The sequence below is a fragment of the Ovis canadensis genome, chromosome 25, assembly GCF_042477335.2.
Source record: "Ovis canadensis isolate MfBH-ARS-UI-01 breed Bighorn chromosome 25, ARS-UI_OviCan_v2, whole genome shotgun sequence".
Taxonomy (NCBI): domain Eukaryota; kingdom Metazoa; phylum Chordata; class Mammalia; order Artiodactyla; family Bovidae; genus Ovis; species Ovis canadensis.
In genome coordinates this window covers 27788860-27811773 of record NC_091269.1, presented here as the reverse complement: position 1 = coordinate 27811773, position 22914 = coordinate 27788860, and the positions used below count along the sequence as shown (strand labels likewise).

The 22914-nt window shown below is 36.6% G+C and overlaps 1 protein-coding gene across 1 annotated transcript in view; it reads right to left on the bottom strand.

Moving 5' to 3' along the window:
* The window catches only part of RYR2 (ryanodine receptor 2), an 809907-nt gene that overhangs the window by 415641 nt on the left and 371352 nt on the right, over window positions 1–22914 (bottom strand). The window contains exons 11-12 of the mRNA XM_069571617.1: window positions 10345–10419; window positions 4128–4284 (exon numbers count right to left, since the gene is read on the bottom strand). Coding sequence (XP_069427718.1) covers window positions 4128–4284; window positions 10345–10419 — 232 coding nt within the window. The remainder of the gene's footprint in view (window positions 1–4127; window positions 4285–10344; window positions 10420–22914) is intronic.

Below are 22914 nucleotides of genomic sequence, written 5' to 3'. Positions count from 1 at the left end.
TATAGCAAAATGATTCAGTTGCATATATATGCACCTTTTTCTCAAATTCTTTTCCATTATGGTTTATCACAAGATATTAAGTATAGTTCCCTGTTGTACAATAAGACCTTGTTTATCCATTCTCTACATAATAGTTTACATTTGCTAATCTCAACCTCCCAATCCTTTCTTCTCTCTCCTGCCTACTCCATTTTGATCTTTCTAAAGCAGCCAAATTAAAAGATTAGTGCAGATTTTTCACATCTAACATATAATCATATACAAACACACACACTCAGGTCTTTTTCTTCAGTTACAAAAAAAAAGTAAGATTTTAAAATTGCTTTATAATTTGCTTTTTTTTACTCAACATTATTATGATGGATATCTTTCCAAGTCAATATATTCTCATAGTTAATGTGACTAAGTTACCAACTCTATTAATATCTGTTAGACATTTGAGTCTTTACTACATTTTTTTTTTGCCATGGCAAGGAATGATAAAGGTAATATGCACAGTTTTATTTCTCTAAGAAAACCCCTCTCATTTAAAATGCACTTATATAGAACGTTGCTAGATCAATGGAGGCATGTATGCAAGACATTTTGAAATGTAAATATACGTGTCTGTTTTGTATTTGCATTTCCATTGGAATAACCCAGCCCCTGTTTTGCTCAGTTCAGTTCAGTTCAGTCCCTCAGTCACATCCAACTCTTTGCAACCCCATGGACTGCAGCCCACCAGGTCTCCATGTCCATCACCAACTCCTGGAGTTTACCCAAACTCATGTCCATTGAGTTGGTGATGCCATCCAACCATCTTATCCTCTGTTGTCCCCTTCTTCTCCCACCTTCAATCTTTCCAAGCATCAGGGTCTTTCAAATGAGTCAGCTCTTCGCATGAGGTGGCCAAAGTATTGGAGTTGCAGCTTCAACATCATTCCTTCCAATGAACACCCAGGACTGATTTCCTTTAGGATGGACTGGTTGGATCTCCATGCAGTCTAAGGGACTCTCAAGAGTCTTCTCCAACACCACAGCTCAAAAGCATCAGTTCTTCAGTGCTCAGCTTTCTTCATAGTTCAAATCTCACATCCATACATGACCACTGGAAAAACCATAGCTTTGACTTCTAGACGGACCTTTGTTGACAAAGTAATGCCTCTGCTTTTTAATATGCGGTCTAGGTTGGTCATAACTTTCCTGCCAAGGAGTAAGCGTCTTTTAATTTCATGGCTGCAGTCACCATCTGCAGTGATTCTGGAGCCTAAAAAAGCTAGAGGCATCCATTTACCTCCTGGAGAAGTAGGACTGTTATAGCAGAAAGAATGAAAAGAGACAGATTGTGGAGGTATTCAGCTTTCTATAGTAAAATAATATTTCTGAAGACTTTAGGAATGTGATTGTTACAGAAATAATGAAAAGAGAAAGATGAATGTCAGATTTCTCCAGCAATAACAGGAACTGAGGAGACCACAATCAGACAATAGTGTCAGGCAGCTGGCTGGGAGCCTGTAGAGCGGGTAGGAGGGTGCTTCACTACATGAGGTCCTGGGGAGCTCTGACAGCCTTGAGGGTGAATGAGTGACGAGCCAGTCCAGGGTTCCAGACCTGGAGATCAGGCCTGGTTACTGAAACCCACCCTGGGCAGTGGTTTGGAGCAGAGATAACCTCATGTTTACCAGCTCTTCTATACACCCAGCTAAGTGATTATCCATAGAAGGTAGGCAAGTGACTCATCTCTCCTGACTTTAGTTTTTCCATCTGTAAAATGGGGATTCTGTTTCCTAGTGAGATCACTTACGGAAAATACTCAGCTCAAACTGTAGACTTACCAAGAATCAATGAATGGTAGCAACTGTCATCTTTAAAAGGTGAAGGATTTAGGGGAAGAAGGGGTCCCTGCTTCCCGGTGCCCATAACAAGATTTAGGAAGGCATGGACTATCAGCATCTTCCCTACCCCCAGTTGAGATCAAGTGAACCCTCATACATTCTGGGTGAATAAATGTCCATTTCCCTTCTTTTACAGACTTCCCTTTCTTCCACTACCTTAGTTCAGTAAATTTTATTACAGTTGAAGGTTTGGCTTTTTACTCAGAAATATCTTCTTTGTTACTTGATTTTGAAACTTTTAGAAAATATTATTTGACTTATCACTGTTTTAGTAGAAGCAATCAGAGCACCTTTTACTTTTCCTCTTTCGCCTCCAGTTTTTGTTAGATATATATTTACCTTTTTAAATGCCATGCCTTGAAAAAATTTCTAATGTTATTTCAATGTGATATGCCTGTTCATATTTTTCCCCTTCTCTGAGATTTTATTTCAGAAGCTATATTTTGCTGGGATGTCATGCATTTCTTTGCACTTTTCCAATTTTCTGCCATCTTTTTTTCTTGAAATGGGCTTTCACCATCAGATAACTGATCGTCTTTGGCAGGTGAATTTTTTGTCTTTCTGGACTGAGGGATTATCAGTGGACAAACTAGTAAATTCCCACCTCTGCGGTTAAAGTCTTGAGGAAGACGCCCACTGGCACGAAGTCTCTTTACGATGTGATCAACTGCACTTTCCAACTATAGAAACAAGGAGCAACTAACTGCCCACCTGAAGTCCAGCCAAGTACTCCCCGCTTCAGAGCTCCCCCATGGGTCCCTATAACAACTACAAATGCTGATCCTGTCTCAGATTATCCACTGGAACTGACCAGCCTTGTCTGTTTCCACCAGAATGAATAGGGACCTACACAGGCTGTCGTTCCTGGAAAACTTGGGAGAACTCATCAAATCGGAAGCATCTTCCACCATTCTATCTTCCAAAGCAAGAGACCTGAGAGCATGGCATTAGGGATGTAAACTCAGATACTATCTTTTCAGAGTTACTTCTGGTCTTGTTCAAACATACCTTTATCTGTACCTTGGGCATATGTATCTCTGGGACAAAGCTAACCAGTAATTCAATACCATTTCTGACACAATGCCCAAATTTCACAATAATCATTAAATTAAGGACAGAAATATACAATTATCTTAAAAAGGCACACAACAGACACTTGGCATGTGTCAAATGAACAAGTGATTTTCAGAGACACTTATTCCTGAGACACTTGACTATTCAGGACATGTGCTGTTTTGCTGAGGCATGGTTAGCAGGTGAGCTGGGAATCTCTTATCTGGTACTGCAGCTTCCTAGGTGGCGCTAGTGGTAAAGAACCCATCTGCCAATGCAGGAGATGTAAGAGATCCAGATAAGAGACACAGGTTTGATCCCTGGGTTGAGAAGATCCCTTGAAGCAGGAAATGGCAATCCACTCCATTATTCTTGCCTAGAGATTTCCATGGACAAAGGAGCCTGGTGGAGTACAGTCTCTGAGGCCACAAAAAGTCAGACACGACTCAGCTACAGTCTATAGGCCCACAAAGAGTCAGACATGACTCAGCTCACACACACACACACATATCAGGTACTGAGAGAGTCTAACTGTGCACCAGCATTTCAACCTGACTTTGATGTACACTTATTTTGTCTATTCTACTCAACATCTACTTCAGAGGAATTCTCAAGAAAGATCTAAGGACATTCTTAGATGTTTTAATGCAGGAGACCCGGGTTTGATCCCTGGGTTGGGAAGATCGCCTGGAGAAGGAAATGGCAACCCACTCCAGCACTCTTGCCTGGACAATCCCATGGATGGAGAAGCCTGGTGGGCTACAGTCCATGGGGTCGCAAAGAATCGGATACAACCGAGCTACTTCACTCACGCACTTACGCAGGATGCAGCGACGTAAGAAGAAAGGTCTGTATGTAAGAGCACGTGTAAGCGAGCCTGTGAGGAACAGCTTCTGCTGATGCGCCCCTCACACTGCTATGCAACAGCAGCAAGAGGTATGTGCTTACTGCACTGTCGATGTCTAAGAAAACTAAAAGGAGCCGGATGGATATGCTACATGAAAATAACCAAAGAACGATAAACCAAGTGAAACACCTGGGCAGGTTTCAGTGGTTTAGGAAATGGGTTTGACTGAAGAGGAATGAATAGAAGAGAAAAAGGGAATTTAGAAATTTGTGTAAAACATGTATCATTTTTCTTTGTATTTCTAACACCAAAGGAAATGCAGTGGGAAATCCAAAATTATATCTCTGTCTTACCTTGGAAGATCGGAACGTAAATGCAGTTGATTTGACATCAGCTTTTTCTTTGTCCATGAGTAGAAGGCTTTTGTCTTCCATGAGACTCAAGTATTTTCCCGTTGTGACATGGCGTAGTCGAAAAGGTTGTCCCCACCTTATGTGGCTTCCACTCCACCTAACAAGAAATGTTAAGACTTGATCCAATAGCAAACACAATGACAGGAGAAACAACAATTAAAATGTATGCGTCAGACAATGAACAAGGAGGTTTTACATATACTGTCTTCTTGAGTGTTTCCAAAAACCTTATGATGGTGGTATATTTTTATTTCACAAATAACAAAATGGTTATTTGCAATGGTTATAGGTAATCTTCAATGTCATGTAGATAATAATAAGTAGAAGCAAAATTTATCTCAAGGTCTTCTGACATCAAATATAATACTATCCACACCAAACACTACTAAGATTACTAAAACTTGTGTTCTGAGTTAATTTCTAATCACCAGTCACAAATAAAGACATTATGAGATTAAAATGACACCTTAGACTTATAACACTCATAAACTAGGATTGACTGGTTTTTTCTTGGATTTGAACAGATTTGAAGGCAAGTGGTATTAGAGTCAATGCCTAATTATGTTAACTGGAATTCATATATACAAACTGAATTAGATATTTATCTGAAAAAAGGAACCCCATTCTATGCTTTAAATTTTAATAATATGGAGCAATGATGTTAATAAAAACCAAGGAACAAAAGAAACAAATGAAGAAACTAAATTTGAATAGGGTCAAGAGAAAAAAATCGTGAGAAAAATTACATGCAGAACACAGAAAATGCAAACTAAAGCTGCACAAAAAAGATAAAAAGAATCGAATTGCCTGTCTATGTCTGACACAGGATACAGCATGCTTGGGGCTGGTGCATGGGGATGACCCAGAGAGATGTTATGGGGAGGGAGGTGGGAGGGGGGTTCATGTTTGGGAACGCATGTAAGAATTAAAGATTTTAAAATTTAAAAAAAAAGAATTATACACCATAAAAAAAAGATAGAAAGCAAAGTTGTGATCATCAAAATCTGCTTTTAAAAATAGTGGATTTCAGATAGAGAAGAAAAGAAAAATGAAGATACAGACCATTCTCGCATTGTACAGAACTGTGTTAACTGAAAACTATACATAAGAGAACCTTGTCCTCACTATGGTAAAGAGTGGAAAGAAGGTTTCAATAATGGAAACTTTCAGTTATCATGCTAGTGTGCAAAGTAAGGACAGCCTCTTATCAATGATAAGAAATGCGCTAAAAATCAAATACATTTTTTTCCAATAAAGTAAAAATAAAAAAGATTCACCATGCCCATAAAGCCGAGAGAAAATAATGATAGGAAAATTGCTATCAGACAAATTAAAATTCAAGGCAAAAAGTATAAAGGAGATATTATTGTCATTGTGGAGTTATTAAGTCATGTCCAACTCATTTGCGATCCCACGGACGGTAACCCGCCAGGCTCCTCTGTCCATAGAATTTCCCAGGCAAGATTACTGGAGTGGGTTGTCACTTCCTTCTCTAGGGAATCTTCCTGAGCCAGAGATCAAACTCACATCTCCTGCTTGGCAGGCAGGCTCTTTACTACTGAGCCACCTGGGAAGCCCATGAAAGGATACAGTTGATTACTTTACAATGAGAAAGATAGACTCTAAAAAGAATGCACTATGTCATGAAGCTTCACATGCCAAAGGCAAACAGAAAATGAAACACAAGACACACAAGCATAAATTTTTAAAAGATAATTACAGTAGAAGCTCTTACCACTACAAAAGGAATCAAACAGATAAAAAGAAAGACTAGAGGATTCCAATATGATTTATTAATCAACTTCTTTTCATATAGAATCATTAAAAACTTTAAGATTCTATAAATTACGAACACTATTTTTATCTTTTTTAGATTTGCAGTAGATTTATTAATGCCAATTTTGTTTCAACAAATTATCTTTAAGTCAATTTTATGCTGTTGTTGCACTATAAAGAAAGTGGAGCACCGAAGAATTGATGTTTTTAAACTGTGGTGTTGGAGAAGACTCTTGAGAGTCCCTTGGACTGCAAGGAGATCCAACCAGTCCATCCTAAAGGAAACTGGAAAGACTGATGTTGAAGCTAAAACTCCAATACTTTGGCCACCTCATGCGAAGAGCTGAAAAGACCCTAATGCTGGGAGAGATTGAGGGCAGGAGGAGAAGGGGACAACAGAGGATGAGATGGTTGGATGGCATCACCGACTCAATGGACATGAATTTGGGTAAACTTCAGGAGTTGGTGATGGACAGGGAGGCCTGGCATGCTGCGGTTCATGGGGTCACAAACAGTCGGACACAACTGAGTGACTGAACTGAACTGAATGCTGTTTCCCTAACCTGGATTTTTTCTTAACCTGAAGTATTAGCCTGGAAAATTAATACTAGAATGATACTGTAATAAGTTCAAGTTTTACATGGAAATGTTTATAAAGATAATTACTTTGGATAAGTCCTCCTACTAAAATAATAACCGTGTACCAATAAATCCTGATAATAACACTGCTGCTGCTAAGTCGCTTCAGTTGTGTCCAACTCTGTGCGACCCTATAGACAGCAGCCCACCAGGCTCCCCCGTCCCTGGGATTCTCCAGGCAAGAACACTGGAGTGGGGTGCCATTTCCTTCTCCAGATAATAACACAGTAGTGCCTTAAAAATGAAATTTAATTTTGTTTACCAACAATAGCATGTTAAAGCATTTCTACTCTGGTAATAGAAAAGCTTTGTATATTCCCCTCATAAAATTAAGTATAGTGTTTGCAGATGCTATAAAAAAGCAATTATTTTTAATACCGTTCTATTATTTCAAGGAGCATTTGAATATTTTATCAAATAATGACTCCTTCTAACCAGAGAAAACAACTTCATTTTCAAATAGTCCATAAGTATGTCCAAATACATACTTTTCACCAGAACTTCTAGAGAGTATTCTGGATCCCATGTTCAAATCTATCTGGGCTCAAATCTAATAGGGTTCATATACATAAGCACTCTTCTCAATCCACCAAGGGAATTCTGTTAGAAATGGAATGAACTTGTCCAATTCTCAGTCATTGTGAAGTCTAAGCACATTTTCTTTAGCTCACAAGTGCTCAAATTAGCTCATCTCATGTGTCCATGGTCCAAAAGAAAAGAGGACAAGGCCAGGAGAATCAAGAGTAAGAAACTAATATTTCAGCAAAAACTGAAAACAGTTGAAATAAAGTACTTATATAAACCAGTTTCCTATGTTAACATATTAGACAACTGTTCCCCATGTATTAACTACATTTACTTGTAAATACCTCAAAGGAATGAGGATATTAATTATTAAAAACATTGTAACATAAAAAAGTAGAATTGTAAGTATACATAATGCGTATTTATAATTGCAGTGATCATTCCTATTACAGAAGCCAACATATATCCTACGTATAATAGTCTTAAACTTTGCATTGGGGTATAATACAGGAATGTGTTTTCTATTACATCTGACTCCCCAAATTAAAGCTTACTTCATTAAACAGTTCATGATACTGAAAAACTTTTGACACAATTAATGTTATTTGTAAGAGATTGCAATATAAAATATATAATTACTGGACTACATAAATTATAACAAATATATAGTTTGGCACCTCACTGGAGAAAAAAACCATATGGTATCCCAAAGATTACAATATAAACATTGACCTTTGGAATATAGTTCTGTTATACACATGAACAGAAATTTGAGTATCACTTTCAAAGTAAAAGAAAAGTAATAATGTGACCACTCACTATAAAAAGAACACATGCAAATTCAATGCAATCTAATTTATATATTTACAGTGATGCCAAAGGAGGTCAAAGATGCAATCAAATCTTTAAAAAAAAAAACTTCAATGAAGAAATCCATTGGGATATTTTCAAGAGTATTTCTGTAATTAGAGCTCATCAATAACATGCTGACAATGAAAAGGAAGTTTTGTCAGGCTTTCAGGAGCTCTTATCCTTTTTTTTAAATAAGTGATAGACAGATTTAGGACCTGACTTCCTCAAAAAAAAAAAAAAAGATAACACGATAATTTAAGTACATGATTTGTGAAGGGTAGGTAGATCTACAAATGTGAAAAAACATTGAAATCTGTTTTATAAAGGTGCTATTTCATCTCTAATTAAGCTGTCATTTTTAATAATACACAAGGCAAATTACAGAAATATATGTATATATTTGGAATTCTTTTCCCTAGATTCTCTATATAATTTATGAAGCACATAAAGGCTACGAGCTTTCTTCCTTTTGCTTTATAAGTCATCTCTTCTATTTCCATCCCATTAATAGATTCACTGTCCATAAAATTTTACTTTTAAGTTCAAGATTTATCAGTTTTAATATTTCAGTGGGTTTGACCAACTGTGAATTTATATAGAAAGAAACTTAGTATTATCAATTAATTGAAACAGTATTATCAGTTAATATAGAGCACTTTTAAAAGTTGCATACTTACAGCAAGAAAATATAGAAATAAATTTAATTTACATGCATATTTTTGTTGAGTAGGAGTAGAGAGTGTGAGCAGAAAATCAATCATAAAAAATCTGTTTGGGGTAAAATTCTGTCATGGGAGAGTAAACTAATATGATTTCAATGAGAAAGATGAACAACATGTTTTTTCACTGTTAAAGAGACCATGTTCATGCATTTTTAAATAAATAAAGATGGGTATTAAATTGCAGCAGCACACAAGTTCAATGGGATATTTTTATGAGTGTAGTTTACCCATGTTATTGTAAAATATCACTACTTACAATACACTGTAAGTTATATTCCATGCATTTATTTAAACTGAAAATGAAAAAAATTCTATGTTGAGCCTAGCAATGTTCAAGGAAATACAAAGTATTTGAAATCATTACACAGAGTACATAAGCAAAAAAAAAAAAAAAAAAAACCATGAAGACCACTGAACTGTTTTAATCATTAACCTCAAAATATCAAGTTAATAAAATACAGCAATTCCATAATAAGACAGTTCCCCATACACATCCATGGAAGTCTATCACCCTAAATCAATAAAATTTTAAAGTGTAATATAACAGGGAACAAATACATTGAAAACTGATTTCTGGACAAAAATGACCTTCTAATCTTTTCTTTTAATTTGATCGATATTTAAATTCTATTTAAAATAGTTCAAAATGACACCTTTATCATCAGTATTGCATTTACTTAGAGTAACTAAAAGTCAATCTCTGGACAGCTTTTTGAAGTCATCAGAAAAAAAAAGATAATCATTATTTGTATAATGAATACACAATGAGTCTGTTTTCAATTCACATTTCTCACTCAGTTATCAAGCTAGTTTTAAGTAAAGATAGTGACTGCTAGTGATGACTCTCACACCTCATTCGGGTTCAAGTTTCCACTTTTTTACATATGCCTTTGTAATCTGAAATGTGAAATGTAATCTGAAATGCGATTCAGATCAAGCCCGGATCTGAAATGTGCGACAGGCCTGCAAACTATTTGTCCTGACTCCAAACCTTACATCACTCTGCACTGGGAGCTCTTCCTGCCAGGAGAGGCACAGACTGGGATGAATCGATAACACAAAACCAAATGAGGCTAAAAATTAGCAGATGGTATAAAACCATTGCTTACTACCTGGTGAATGTAGGCTGCTGCTGCTGCTGCTAAGTCACTTCAGTCGTGTCCAACTCTGTGCGACCCCATAGACGGCAGCCCACCAGGCTCCCCCGTCCCTGGGATTCTCCAGGCAAGAACACTGAAGTGGGTTGCCATTTCCTTCTCCAGTGCATGAAAGTGAAAAGTGAAAGTGAAGTCGCTCAGTCGTGTCTGACTCTTTGCGACCCCATGGACTGCAGCCCATCAGGCTCCTCCATCCATGGGATTTTCCAGGCAAGAGTACTACTGTGGGATGCCATCACCTTCTCCAGAATGTAGGCTAGTGAAAGGTAAATAAATGCAGGGGGAAGGTAAAAAATGAGAGTGTTTTATCTATGTGTTGTTTGTTAGCATGACCATTTTGCAGAAAAGTTCAACAGCACTAGATATATGGGGTTGGCCAAAAAGTTCATTGAGGCCGTTTCCGTAAGACATTACAGAAATGAACATCTTGGCCAGCCCAATCTTTTGTACCCAAACCATCGGGAGGTATTCAGAAGTTCTACTTACGCAACTCTTAGTGTCTCTAGTCGCCACAGGGAACGTGCGTGAACCGATACAGCACCACCTTCGTAATGAACAGTTCTGTTAAAAAAAAAAAAAAAAAGACTATAAAAAGCCCGATTTTAACGTTGTATTCTTAGACTCTATTTTTCAAGTCAATTAAGAAATAAAGTAAACGGGAAAGCTTTGGATAAACAGTAAAAGCTATACTTTTTGGTTGGAGAGAATATAGCTGGAAATATAAATAACAGTGATAACAGTGATCTGAATAAACAATTGATTCAAACACATTTCTTTGCCATTTACTCCCTGTAATTCCATTCATCCTCTCTCCCTCACCCTGGCCATTGTTTTCTCTCTCCCAGTGAATACTTTCACTATTAAACTTAAGTCTGTAAAAGTACTCCGTTCGGAGTTTAAGTGCTGTTGGAGTGTAATATATTATAGCTTCCCAGGTGGCTTGGTGGTAAAGAATCCACCTGCCAAGCAGAAGATGCAAGTTCGATCTCTGTGTCGGGAAGATCCCCTAGAGAAGGGAATGGCTACCCACTCTATTATTCATGGCTGGGAAACCCCACAGACAGAGAAGCCAGGTGGATTACAGTCCACAGGGTCACCAAAGAGTCAGACACGACTTAGCAACTAAATGACAACAAAGAACAGTTCTCCTATTTTTTTTTTCCTTCTTACTATTTATTTGTTGGGAAAAAAAAGTTATCATTTGTCCTGGAATACTTTCTACCTTCTGATTTTGCTGATGACACCTTCACAATGTTTTTTGAGCATCTGCCTCTAAGTTGGTAGTCAGATTAAAAAATCTAGAAACTTGCTCATGTTTAAGATTGAGATATTTTGGCAAGAACACTTCAGAAAATGGTGTTTGCCTTCCTATTACATCACATCAGGAGGTAACAATGACTACTTTTTAACTTTTTATAGTAAAATTAACTCAAGATCACCCTGACCCATCCACTAGAACTTAATAATTTTTGGTACCTCAATGACCAGGGTCCTCAGCAGGAATTTTCAACTGTGGTTGTGAATATAATCATGGGGATAGCTTTTAGAATTCTGACATATTGCCCTTAACACTGGCCAAATTAAACTAAATTTGGAATCCCCAGCTGGTCGTAAGAGGGAGCCAAAGTTGGGAAACTACAATCTGCATCAGTTTCTACCCAGAAGCACTACTGACATTTTGGTCCGGGTGATTCTCTGCTGTGAGGGGCTATCGCCTGCACTGTAGGGTAGTTGACACATCCCTGGCCTCTATCAACTACACAGAAACACAAGCCATCCAAGTCGCAACCCACAACTTGAGTCACAACTTGTATGAGATCACCCAAGTTGTGACAATCTAAAATGCTTCCAGATAAGATGAACTGACTTCTGGGGACAAGATTACTCGTAATGTCAAAACACTGTTATATATCAGTAGTACTCAATCTTTAGTGAATACTGGAATCATCTTTCAAGTTTTTTAAAATACAGATTGCTGGAGGGAAGCAACCTAAATGTCCATCAAAAAATGAATGGATAAGGAAGTTGTGGTACATATATACAAAGGAATATTACTCAGCGATATAAAGGAACAAAATTGAGTCATTTTTTAGTGATGTAGAGGGACCTAGAGTCTGTCACACAGAGTGAAGTGAGTCAGAAAAACAATATGTATATTAAGGCAGGTATACGGGACTCTAGAAAAATGTTACCAATAAATCAATTTGCAGGGCAGGAATTTGACACCAACACAGAAAACAGACACATGGATACAAGGGGAAGAGGAGGGTGGGGCAAACGGAGAGAATTAGTACTGATATGTATACACTATGGGCTTCCCTGGTGGCTCAGACAGCAGAGCATTCACCTGTAATGCAGGAGAAGCGGGTTTGACCCCTGGGTTGGGAAGATCCCCTGGAGAAGGGAATGGCAATACATTCTAGCATTCTTGCCGGGAGAATTCCATGGACAGAGGAGGCTGCTGGGCTACAATCCACGGGGTCCCAAAGAATTGGACATGACTAAGCAACTAACACTTTCACTTTTTTATCTACACTATCATGTGTAAACTAGATGTGGGAAGTGGGAAGCTGCTGTATAGCACAAGAAGCTCAGACTGGTGCTCTGTAATGACCTAGAGGGGTGGGATGGGGGTAGGTGGGCAGGATGCTTCAGAAGGAAGGGATTATGTGTATACAGATTGCTGATTCACTTCACTGTACCGAAGAGACTAACACAACAGTATAAAGCAATCATAACCTAATAAAAACATAAAAACATACAGACTCCTGGGCCCACAGAGTTTCCAGTTTAGTAAGATCAATAATTCATATTTTTAACAAGTTCCCAGGCAATGTTGGTACAGCCAGTCCACACTCTGAGAATCACTAGATTAAAGTCATTATTTCATTCGGATAGTGATTCTTAGTATTGGTTGTATGTTATAATCACATGGAAATCTTTAAAAACCCCAGACAATTCTCAGACCATTAAATTAGAATCTCTGGGTACAAACTTGAAAAGTAATGAGTGACAAAATATACATACATGTTCACGTGCATTTGTGTACAGTGTATATTGTACATAGTGATAGATACACGCAAACGTAGATTTTTTTTATTTGTTTCTAATTGGAGGATAATAGCTTTATAATATTGTGTTTGTTTCTCCCAGACTTTTAACAAAGATCTCATACTTGGCCATAAAGAAAATTTTATAAGATTTTTTTAAGTGTAGCTTTTTACTCACATATTTTCTGATCGTAACAAATAAAACGGGAATAAATACTAACATGATGAAAACAACAATTCAGAAAAGTAAGAAACTCTTCTAAATTACTTATAGGTCAAAGAGGAAATAGAAATTATACCCTAACCAGAACATAATTTATAAAAGAAAACTTCATAACACATTTATGATGGACAGGTAAACTTTTAGAGATTGAACACTACAATCCTTAATTATTGAAGAAATAATGAAATCCAACAAACTAAAGAATTGTCTGAAGAGACTAGAGAATGCAAAAGCAAGTGTGCAGCTTTCTGTTCACTAACTCTATTGAACTAATGAACCAAAACAATGTTACAGTTACAGAGAAAAAAGAAAGTATGTGACAATATTATTTGTAATGAAATTTTTAAAGAGTTTTCTACTTCATAAATCAGAAGTCACTGAAATTTTACTGAATAGGAATTCTTAAAATATGCACACCTGTTAACCAACAATATGTGCCTTGTTCAACAATACTTTAAAAAATCCCAGGATTCAGGCTGTAAATTATGGCCTACAAAAAACATTATCCTCCAATATAACAAACTTCATTAACGAACTCATATTTCAGGCTGATCACATAAAACTGCCCAAAGAAGTCCTTTAAAGTTATTCTTTTAATAAGGACAAATTATTCCTGTCATCAATTCCACTTCTCAAAGTGTTATAATATTGTTCACTGAATGAAAGTATTGAGATATTTTTGTATTTTCAGCTATAGAATACTCTTTAAGCCTATCTCAGATGTCAAACCACTTATTTCTCAGCAAAAAGCAGGCACTTTGACAGTCGGGATAGCTCATCTTCAGAGTCTAAGCCCCAGAAAAATCTAGCATTAGCATACGGATAAAAGCATATGTCCTTACAAAGATTTCACAGCCTGACAGTTTGGCATTTATCAGCATGTATTTATACCAAAATTTTACAGGATATACAGTTCCAATTAGCGGGCTTCAGCACAGAATCATAAAACACATTGTTAATAAAAGATTCAAGGCTTAAAGAGACCCCTCCCTTCTGCAGAGAAACTAGAAACACCCAGAATAATTTGATCAAATAGTTTTATCAAATATTTGGGTACTTGGTGACCCACACAAGCTGACACATAAAATTAAACATCACTATAACTAATTCAGAGAAAATTCAATTCATCTATCTATATTTCTCAATCTGTAATTAATATCCACATTGCAAGGGATTCCTATTTTCCTCTCCAAGATAATGATAGATAAATTCAGTGTTTCAGAACAGGTCTATGTGCAGGTCTATGTCCCAATAAAACTCTATTTAGAAAAACAAGTAGTGGGCCAGATTTAAGCCACAAGTTGAGTTTACTGACTCCAATCCAAAAGATCATACCCGTATTATTGTTAATTTTAATCTCAGAGAGAGGCACCTATATGAAATTCAAGGTCTAAAGTTCTCATAATTGTTTTAGTCAGGGTTCCTCAGAGAAATACAACGATATATATATATATATATATATATATATATACACACACATATACACACACACACACACCCATATGTACATACATATGCATATATGTATGTGTATATATATATATGCACCTATATATACATACAATTTTATATAAAGAGTTTACTATAAGTAGACTGTTCTTGAAATTATGGAGGCTGACAAGTTTTAAGATATGCTGTAGACCCAAAGAGATGATGATTTAAGTTCCAGTCCATGTCTGAGAACCAGCAAAGCCAATGGCATAGTCCTAGTCCAAAGATCACAGGTTCAGATCTCAGTTCAGTTCAAAGGGAGGATAATATTAATGTCTCAACTCAAAGACAGTAAGCAGAAAGAGTTCCCTCTGATTCATGAAGAGTCAGCCTTTCTGTTCTATTCAGGTCTTTACCTGATTAGATTAGGACTACCCACATAAGGGAAGGCAATTTTGAAGAAGTAGAGTCAAGTCGCTCAGTTGTGTCCGACTCTTTGTGACTCTGTGGACTGTAGTCCACCAGACTCCTCAGTCCATGGGATTCCCCTGGCAAGAATACTGGAGTGGTTTGCCATTTCCTTCTCCAAGGGATCTTCCCAACCCAGGGATTGAACCAAGTCTCCCACATTGCAGGCAGATGCTTTAACCTCTGAGCCACCAGGGAGGCAATTTTACTCTTCTGTAAATTTCAATGTTAAACTCATCTAAAAGCACTCACATGAAACACCCAGAATAATTTGATCAAATAGTTTGATCAAATATTTAGGTACTTGATGATGCACTTAAGTTGACACATAAAATTCAGTTCAGTACAGTCGCTCAGTCGTGTCTGACTCTGCAACACCATGGACTGCAGCACAGCAGGCCTCCACATCCATCACCAACTCCTGGAGTTTATTCAAACTCATGTCCATTGAGTCGGTGATGCCATCAAACCATCTCATCTTCTGTCATCCTCTTCTCCTCCTGACTTCAATCTTTACCATCATCAGGGTCTTTTCCAATGAGTCAGCTCTTCACATCAGGTGGCCAAAGTATTGGAGTTTCAGCTTCAACATCAGTCCTTTCAATGAACACTCAGAATTGATTTCCTTTAGGATGGACTAGTTGGATCTTCTTGCAGTCCAGGGGACTCTCAAGAGTCTTCTCCAACACGACAGTTCAAAAGCATCAATTCTTCAGTGCTCAGCTTTCTTCATAGTCCAACTCTCACATCCATACATGGCCACTGGAAAAACCATAGTCTTGACTAGATGGACCTTTGTTAACAAAGTAATGTCTTTGCTTTCTAATATGCTGTCTAGGTTGGTCATAACTTCCAAGGAATAAGTGTCTTTTAATTTCATGGCTGCAGTCATCATCTGCAGTGATTTTGGAGCCCCCCAAAATAAAGTCTGCCATTGTTTCCACTGTTTCTCCATCTATTTGCCATGAAGTGATGGGACCAGATGCCATGATCTTTGTTTCCTGAATGTTGAACTTTAAGCCAACTTTTCCACTCTCCACTTTCATTTTCATCAAGAGGCCCTTTAGTTCTTTTATATTTTCTGCCATAAGAGTGGTGTCATCTGCATATCTGAGGTGATTGATATTTTTCCCGGCAATCTTGATTCCAGCTTGTTCTTCATCTAGCTCAGCGTTTCTCATGATGTACTCAGCATATAAGTTAAATAAGCACAGTGACAATATACAGCCTTGACATAATCCTTTTCCTATTTGGAACCAGTCTGTTGTTCCATGTCCAGTTCTAACTGTTGCTTCCTGACCTGCACACAAATTTCTCAAGAGGCAGGTCAGGTGGTCTGATATTCCTATCTCTTTCAGAATTTTCTATATAAAATTAAACATCACAAGAACTGAAAGAAAATCCAATTTATCTATCTATATTTCTAAATCTGGAATTAATATCCACATTGCAAGGGATTCCTTCTTTCCATGATAATGATGGATAAAATCACAGTGTTTCAGAGCACTTGAAGTATCCCCCTAAAAATTTCTGTTTGATCAGTAAAGCATGAGCAACAGTACTATCTTCTGACTGAATTACAAAAACATCAGTTAGGTCGTTTTCAATTTACTTTTGTTTCTTCAACACAGGGAAGCCCTAAATTTAGTACATTATTTTAACACTGAACAGCTTATAGTCAATTATTACTGCAATACCACAGACATCACCTTTTTTCTTCCAACTGAACTTTTTTCTTAACATTTACCATATGACCTTAAAGCATGGGGATAAGAAATGTTGCTATTAGAGTTCTATTTTTGAACACATTTTGGTTTCATTTTTGTCTTAATAGCGGCTGGAGTGTGTAACAAATCCTGAACAACAAAAGAACAAAAAAATAATAAAAGGAAATTTACTCAGTCACATTTAATTTTGACAATGAATCAGTTACACAAATTAAAAATAGAGAAAAGCAGTTTACTGACTTCTGAAGTTTGCCTTGCCATTTCAGATGTTTATGATATGTTTATGTAGAATTTAGTAGGGACAAAAAAAGTTATTATCTCTGTATTTTAGTTACCACAATGCAGGACAGTAAGAACAAATAGCAGAATTCTTCATTTTTCCAAACTTAATGTTCAATAAATGAATGACAGACCACAGAATTAACTTCTTTTAAAAAATGATTTTTTTATGCTAACAAAATAGAGTTTAAAAGACACAAGGAACTACCACTATTTATTTATCTCAAAAGAAATGTACTGTTTTAATATAAGTATGTAGCAAAAATGATTGCTTTTCTCCCTTTTTTACACACAAGTTTATAAATTTAAATAATTAAATATTCATACAATCCATCACAGCCACAGGCTAAAGAATAAAAAACAATACAGTTACATGAACAAATGAAAAAGGAATTTGAGAGAATCCAACATCCGTTCACAATGAACACTCTGTCAACTAGGAATAGAAGGCAACTTCCTCAACTTGATAAAGATTACCTACAATTAACATCTTACTTAATGGTAAGAAACTAGATGCTTTTCCCCTAAGATCAAGAATCAGGCAAGAATTTCCCTTCTTATCATTCCTTTTCAACACTGTACTAGAAATTCTAGCTAATGCAATAAGAGAAGAAAAGGAAAGAAAAAGTATGTGGATTGAAAAAGAAAATTTTAAACTGTTTTTGTTATTAGGTGACATGATTGTCTACGTAGAAAATTCTAGAGAATCAACAACAACAAAAATAAAACTCCTGGAACTAAGTAGCAATTATAGGAAAGCTGTAGGATATAAAATTAAGGCACAAACTGGACTTCTTACACACCAGTGATGAACAACAGGAATTTGAAATTAAAATACAAGACATTTATATATCAACCAAAAAGAAAATGTACATTTCTTAGGTATATATCTAACAAAATATGTACAAGATTTTTTCCTAAATATCCTATATTTTACATTTATGCCCATGATCCATTTTAATTAGATTTCATATAAAGTGTGAGGTTTGGACTGTGGTTCATTTCGGGTGTGGGCATATGGTTATCCATTTGCTTCATCTGAGTGTCTTAAGTTAGGGAAAAATTCCTTCTTCTCTTCTTTTCCTGTTCTCCCTTGTGTATAAGACACTAAGCATAATGACTTCTTTGGATTTAGTCTTTAGGGAATAAAAGTCAGGAAGGGTAGTACCCTGTAGAAAACTTAAGCTTTCTGCCAACTCTCAAATCTTCCCTGAGAAGAAAAGCGCACTGGGACTGCTAGTTGCTTCATTGGGGAAAAATAATAGAAAACGTACCAGGAGAAAACATAAAATAACATCACAAAAATCACCTCACAGGCAAAAGTTCTGCATGTTGGCAAGTATATGAATTTTCTCTGAAGCAGCTATAAGATACATCAGATTGTCAAAACACCCACAAACCACCCCACTATTTTTTTTTAATCACTGCCTTTAAGCCTCAGATTCATGCTATAGGAACAGGGATTCTTCCCTGTAGAGTGATGTGAAGTTCAGATGCTTCCTCTTAGCCAAGGATGTGGGACTCACTGTCCTCAAAATAGTGTTCTATTCACTCAGGTTGGTAGGCTGGTTAAGTTATGATGGCATTTCTTCCCCTCCTGGAATTGTAAGTGGATAATAATCTTTTAGGAGTCACCAATATCATACAAGTGAGGGCGTCAAGCCCTCCTGAGTTAATCAGAGTGGTTCTCCATGCAGGCATCCCACTGTTCTTAAACAACCTACAGGAAATGCATGCCTTTTTTTCTCCATTTTTTACTTTCACAAATACAAGATCATCAGCACTTGTGTGCAGACTCCCATATATACATAACTATATAAAAGGGGTAAAGAATGAATAATACAACCCTGGATGAAAACTAAACAGAAGAGATGAACACACACACCAATAAGGACAGTATGTGACACAGGGCACTTATCTGGGGCAGTTAAAGACAATTCTACCACCAACACATCTTTAACCAAATTAAGTTCTGTGTAGTAATGTATTACCAGACCCTAGATACTGAGGCAAATCACTCACACACAATTTCCCCTGAGAGCTGACACTATCTGAATGGCAGTTTCAAAGTAATTATTAGGAAGAAAAGTTTGTTTTATTAACTTATAGGCTAACAAAAGTATCACCTTAAAATCAAGGGCAACAAAGATTCCTCCTTGCCTGAGCTTCCTCAGTGGGTAAAATAGTAAAATATGTTTTCCAACCTAAGCTATCCTCTTTTGACCTGAGCCCTGGATATCCTCTACCCTCACCCAGTGTAAGGAATAAGCCTGACGCCCACCCGCCCCCACAATGAAGCAAACACGGAAACTGATACTTGATCTTGTTCCCTCCTGCTACAGCAGAGGCCCCAATAAAGCCTTGCCTGAAAAAAATTTTTAAAAGATATATTTTCCACAATCTCCTACAATCTCATTGTTTTACAGTCAGCACACACACACCAAATGCCTAGAACCTACAAGCCCTCAATAAACATTAAATGAATTGAATTAAAGTGACTGAAAGACAGACCTACGATTTAAAGATTATTACATATTTCCTCAGTAGAATTTCTGCTTGGACCCCATCTACTATGCATGCGCCTAAGAGAATGTTTGCCTGATCAGCTCAGCCCCAGGCAGGTGCTAAGGCAAGCTGTCAAGAATCTCTTCATCTAACAGAGAAATCAAGAAGTATATGCCTATAGAGCACTTAAAGAAGCACTGCATATTTACTCAGGGCGGGGTTTGTGAGATTTCTATTGAAGTTGTTTCACAAGCAGAAAGGTCATGTTTTGAGATAACACATCTATATAAAATGTAAATGAATTGCTGTGGATTAAAAACAATAACATCCTTACACTCTGATTCCATATTAAAAGGATCATATAAATACAACTGGAGCAGGAAAATAACAAAATACATGCTGCCGCTTTTACTTTTCGGTCTATACAGAATCAAATACAACCACAAAGTCATGGAAACTAACAAGAAGAGGAAGCTTGTCTTTTCTTCCTGAAAGATATTGCTTACACTTGGATTAAGTTAAAAAACTAAATGTGAGCCAGTGAAAATGGTCTTAAATTTTCACTGAGAAAATAACTGGGAGATTTCTCTTTTTTTCTCAGTGTTGATGTTTAATCTATTGTCTCTTGCAATTCACTCACGTTCAGTGAAAACACCTCAACTGCTTTTTAATTTTTACTGAAATCAAATGGCTCAAATTTTTATATTTTCAATCCTTTGCCTTCAAAGTCTGTATTTTTAATTATTTTAAAGAATTATAAAAAAAAATTTTTTTTGGTGCCCTGCAGCCTGTGGGATCTTAGCCCCTGACAAGGGATAGAACCCGTGTCCCCTGCATTCGAAGCCGAAGTCTTAACCTCTGGACTACCAGGGAAATACCAAAGCCTGTGTTTTTGTAAATACTGTCTTCTAGCTCAGTCATTCACTGAGTTTCACTCTAGACCAAGTCAGGCTCCTAAAGGATGACAGGCCATAGCAAGATCAGGTTGCTCTGTGCAATCAGCAGGGAGGGTAAGTTTAGCTGAAAGACTGAAGTTCTTTCCAGGGAGAAGAGACAAAGAATCAAGAACAGCTCTTCTTCATGTGCTTACTCTTCCAGTAAAACTATTTGACAAATCTATCTTATTTCCAGACCGAGGCTAAAGAGGTACTCACAGGACAGGAAGGAGAAGAGAAGAAAGGAAAGTTCTTGTGTGATAACCTGACCATTTTGGAGCAAAACAGAGCCGCTTTGGAAGCTTGCTCCAAGGTAGTGACTGAGGGCATACACATACCCTGTAGGATATTAGTCATCCAATTGTGTACTCAGATATAAACCATGCATCTTCTGCTAAGCCAGAGAGACATTTAATTCATTAGATCAGACCCATCTCATGCCTTAATCAATTATTTACCAAGTAAAGCTCATTAGGTCATAATATTAAAAGGGGCATGAAGGTAAAAATATTCTCATGCATACATACAGCAAGGCTTTTGCCAGCTGAGTCACTTCTGGAAAGCAAATGTAGCATTTATCTCCAGACATTGTCAGAAACAATGACTTAACAGTTCTGAATTTGAAAGCAACAGGACAGAGCAAGTATTGCACGCGAACAGTGATGCCTGCTAAGATGGAAACAAGACAACCTCTCTCTGACCCTCCCCCTCTCTCCCCTCAACCCCAAGACATACACACATCACTGGGTGTACTTTATCTATGCATGCATGTATATGTGGGTGCATTTATAGACAAGCATTGTAAGCTTTTACTGTCAAATATCCCCACTAGGATGGAAACTCCTTGAGAAAAGAGACTTGGTATCTTTTTAGGTACTATTATAACCCCAACACCCAGAACATGGCAGTCTTTTCACAAATTTTTACTGAGTGAATAAAACTACTTCTGAGCTATGTGGTAAAACATGTTTTAACATATCAATAATACTTTGCAAAAAAGAGTTCCCCTAATAATGGTTTGCACATTAGAGATACCAAACAATAATTCTGAATAATATTCTCTTAACTGATCCCTTTTAAAATTTATTCATTTAAAAGTATGACATAATTCAGAGAGTGCATATTTAATCCAATAGTAAAAGTGTGTGCACATAAAAGAAATGAGAAATGCTTTTGTTGATATTTTATATTCACATAAAAAATGGACAGAAGTAAATAAGGTAAAATCCAGAGACAGAATCTACAATAGAAAATATCCTCATGTAAAAGATTCCATGCTTGAAATAAAAACTGGCAATCAACTTTCAAGCCTCAAGAATGAAATCTTATTTTAAAAGCAATAATTAAACACTGTGTTGCATCTGACAAATCTCTTGCCAAGCACCAGAACTTGTTCATCCTTAATTTATTCTATCTTACTATTTGAAGAGTTTGAAGAACTAAGAAACTACAATTCTACAGTTAATCTTCATTGCATTTCTCCCTTTTACCTGACTGCTCACAACTCTCATTGATGATACTTTTATGACTCTTATTGTTGTTCAGACAAGTTGGATACTGGTGGTTTTAGAGCCATATATCTTTGTGAAAAATTCTCAAGAAATTTAAAATAAACCCACAGTGATGCTTTATTTTACGAACATGTCAATATTCAATCCATAAAAGCAACATGAACAGGAAGCATGGGGAAAAAAACAAACTATATATATATATATATTTTAACTTTGCTAAGCCTCATTCTCCAATTCAATTACACTTAATTGAATGGGACAATATATGCTCTTCGTTCTGGGACTCTGATTAAAACTCCCATGAGAATGCACAGTAAACAACATACATACACAAATTTAAATGTGAATAGGATTTATCCATCAGATACAGAACAGATTTGTGACTGCCAAGGCAGGGAGGGTAACAGATGGAAGGATTGGGAGTTCGGGATTAGCAGAGGCAAACTATTATATATAGGATGGGTAAACAACAAGATCCTAATGCATTATGATTTATCACAGCAATTTCAATATAGTTCCCTATACTATTGGTATAGGGAACTATATACCATTCATTGGTATAGGGAACTATATTGAAATTGCTGCGATAAATCATAATGGAAAAGAGTATGAAAAAGAACATATATATGTATAACTGAACCACTGTGCTGTATCCCTGAAATTAACACAACAATGGAAATCAACATACTTGAAAAAGTGTAAAGATAATAAAAAGATCAATGCATCAGTATTTAGAACTGCAGTACTCATCACTGAATTGCATCTTAAATTGCTACAAGTAAGAGTCGTATTATGTATATTCAAAAACTGTCAGTGGAACAAGGCATGAGCAGATAGAGTAATTTATTTACTAACCAGGATTTACAACCAGAAATGGTCTTAAATTGCTCAGAACTAACTGTAATTTACGGTGATCTCCTTAATCAA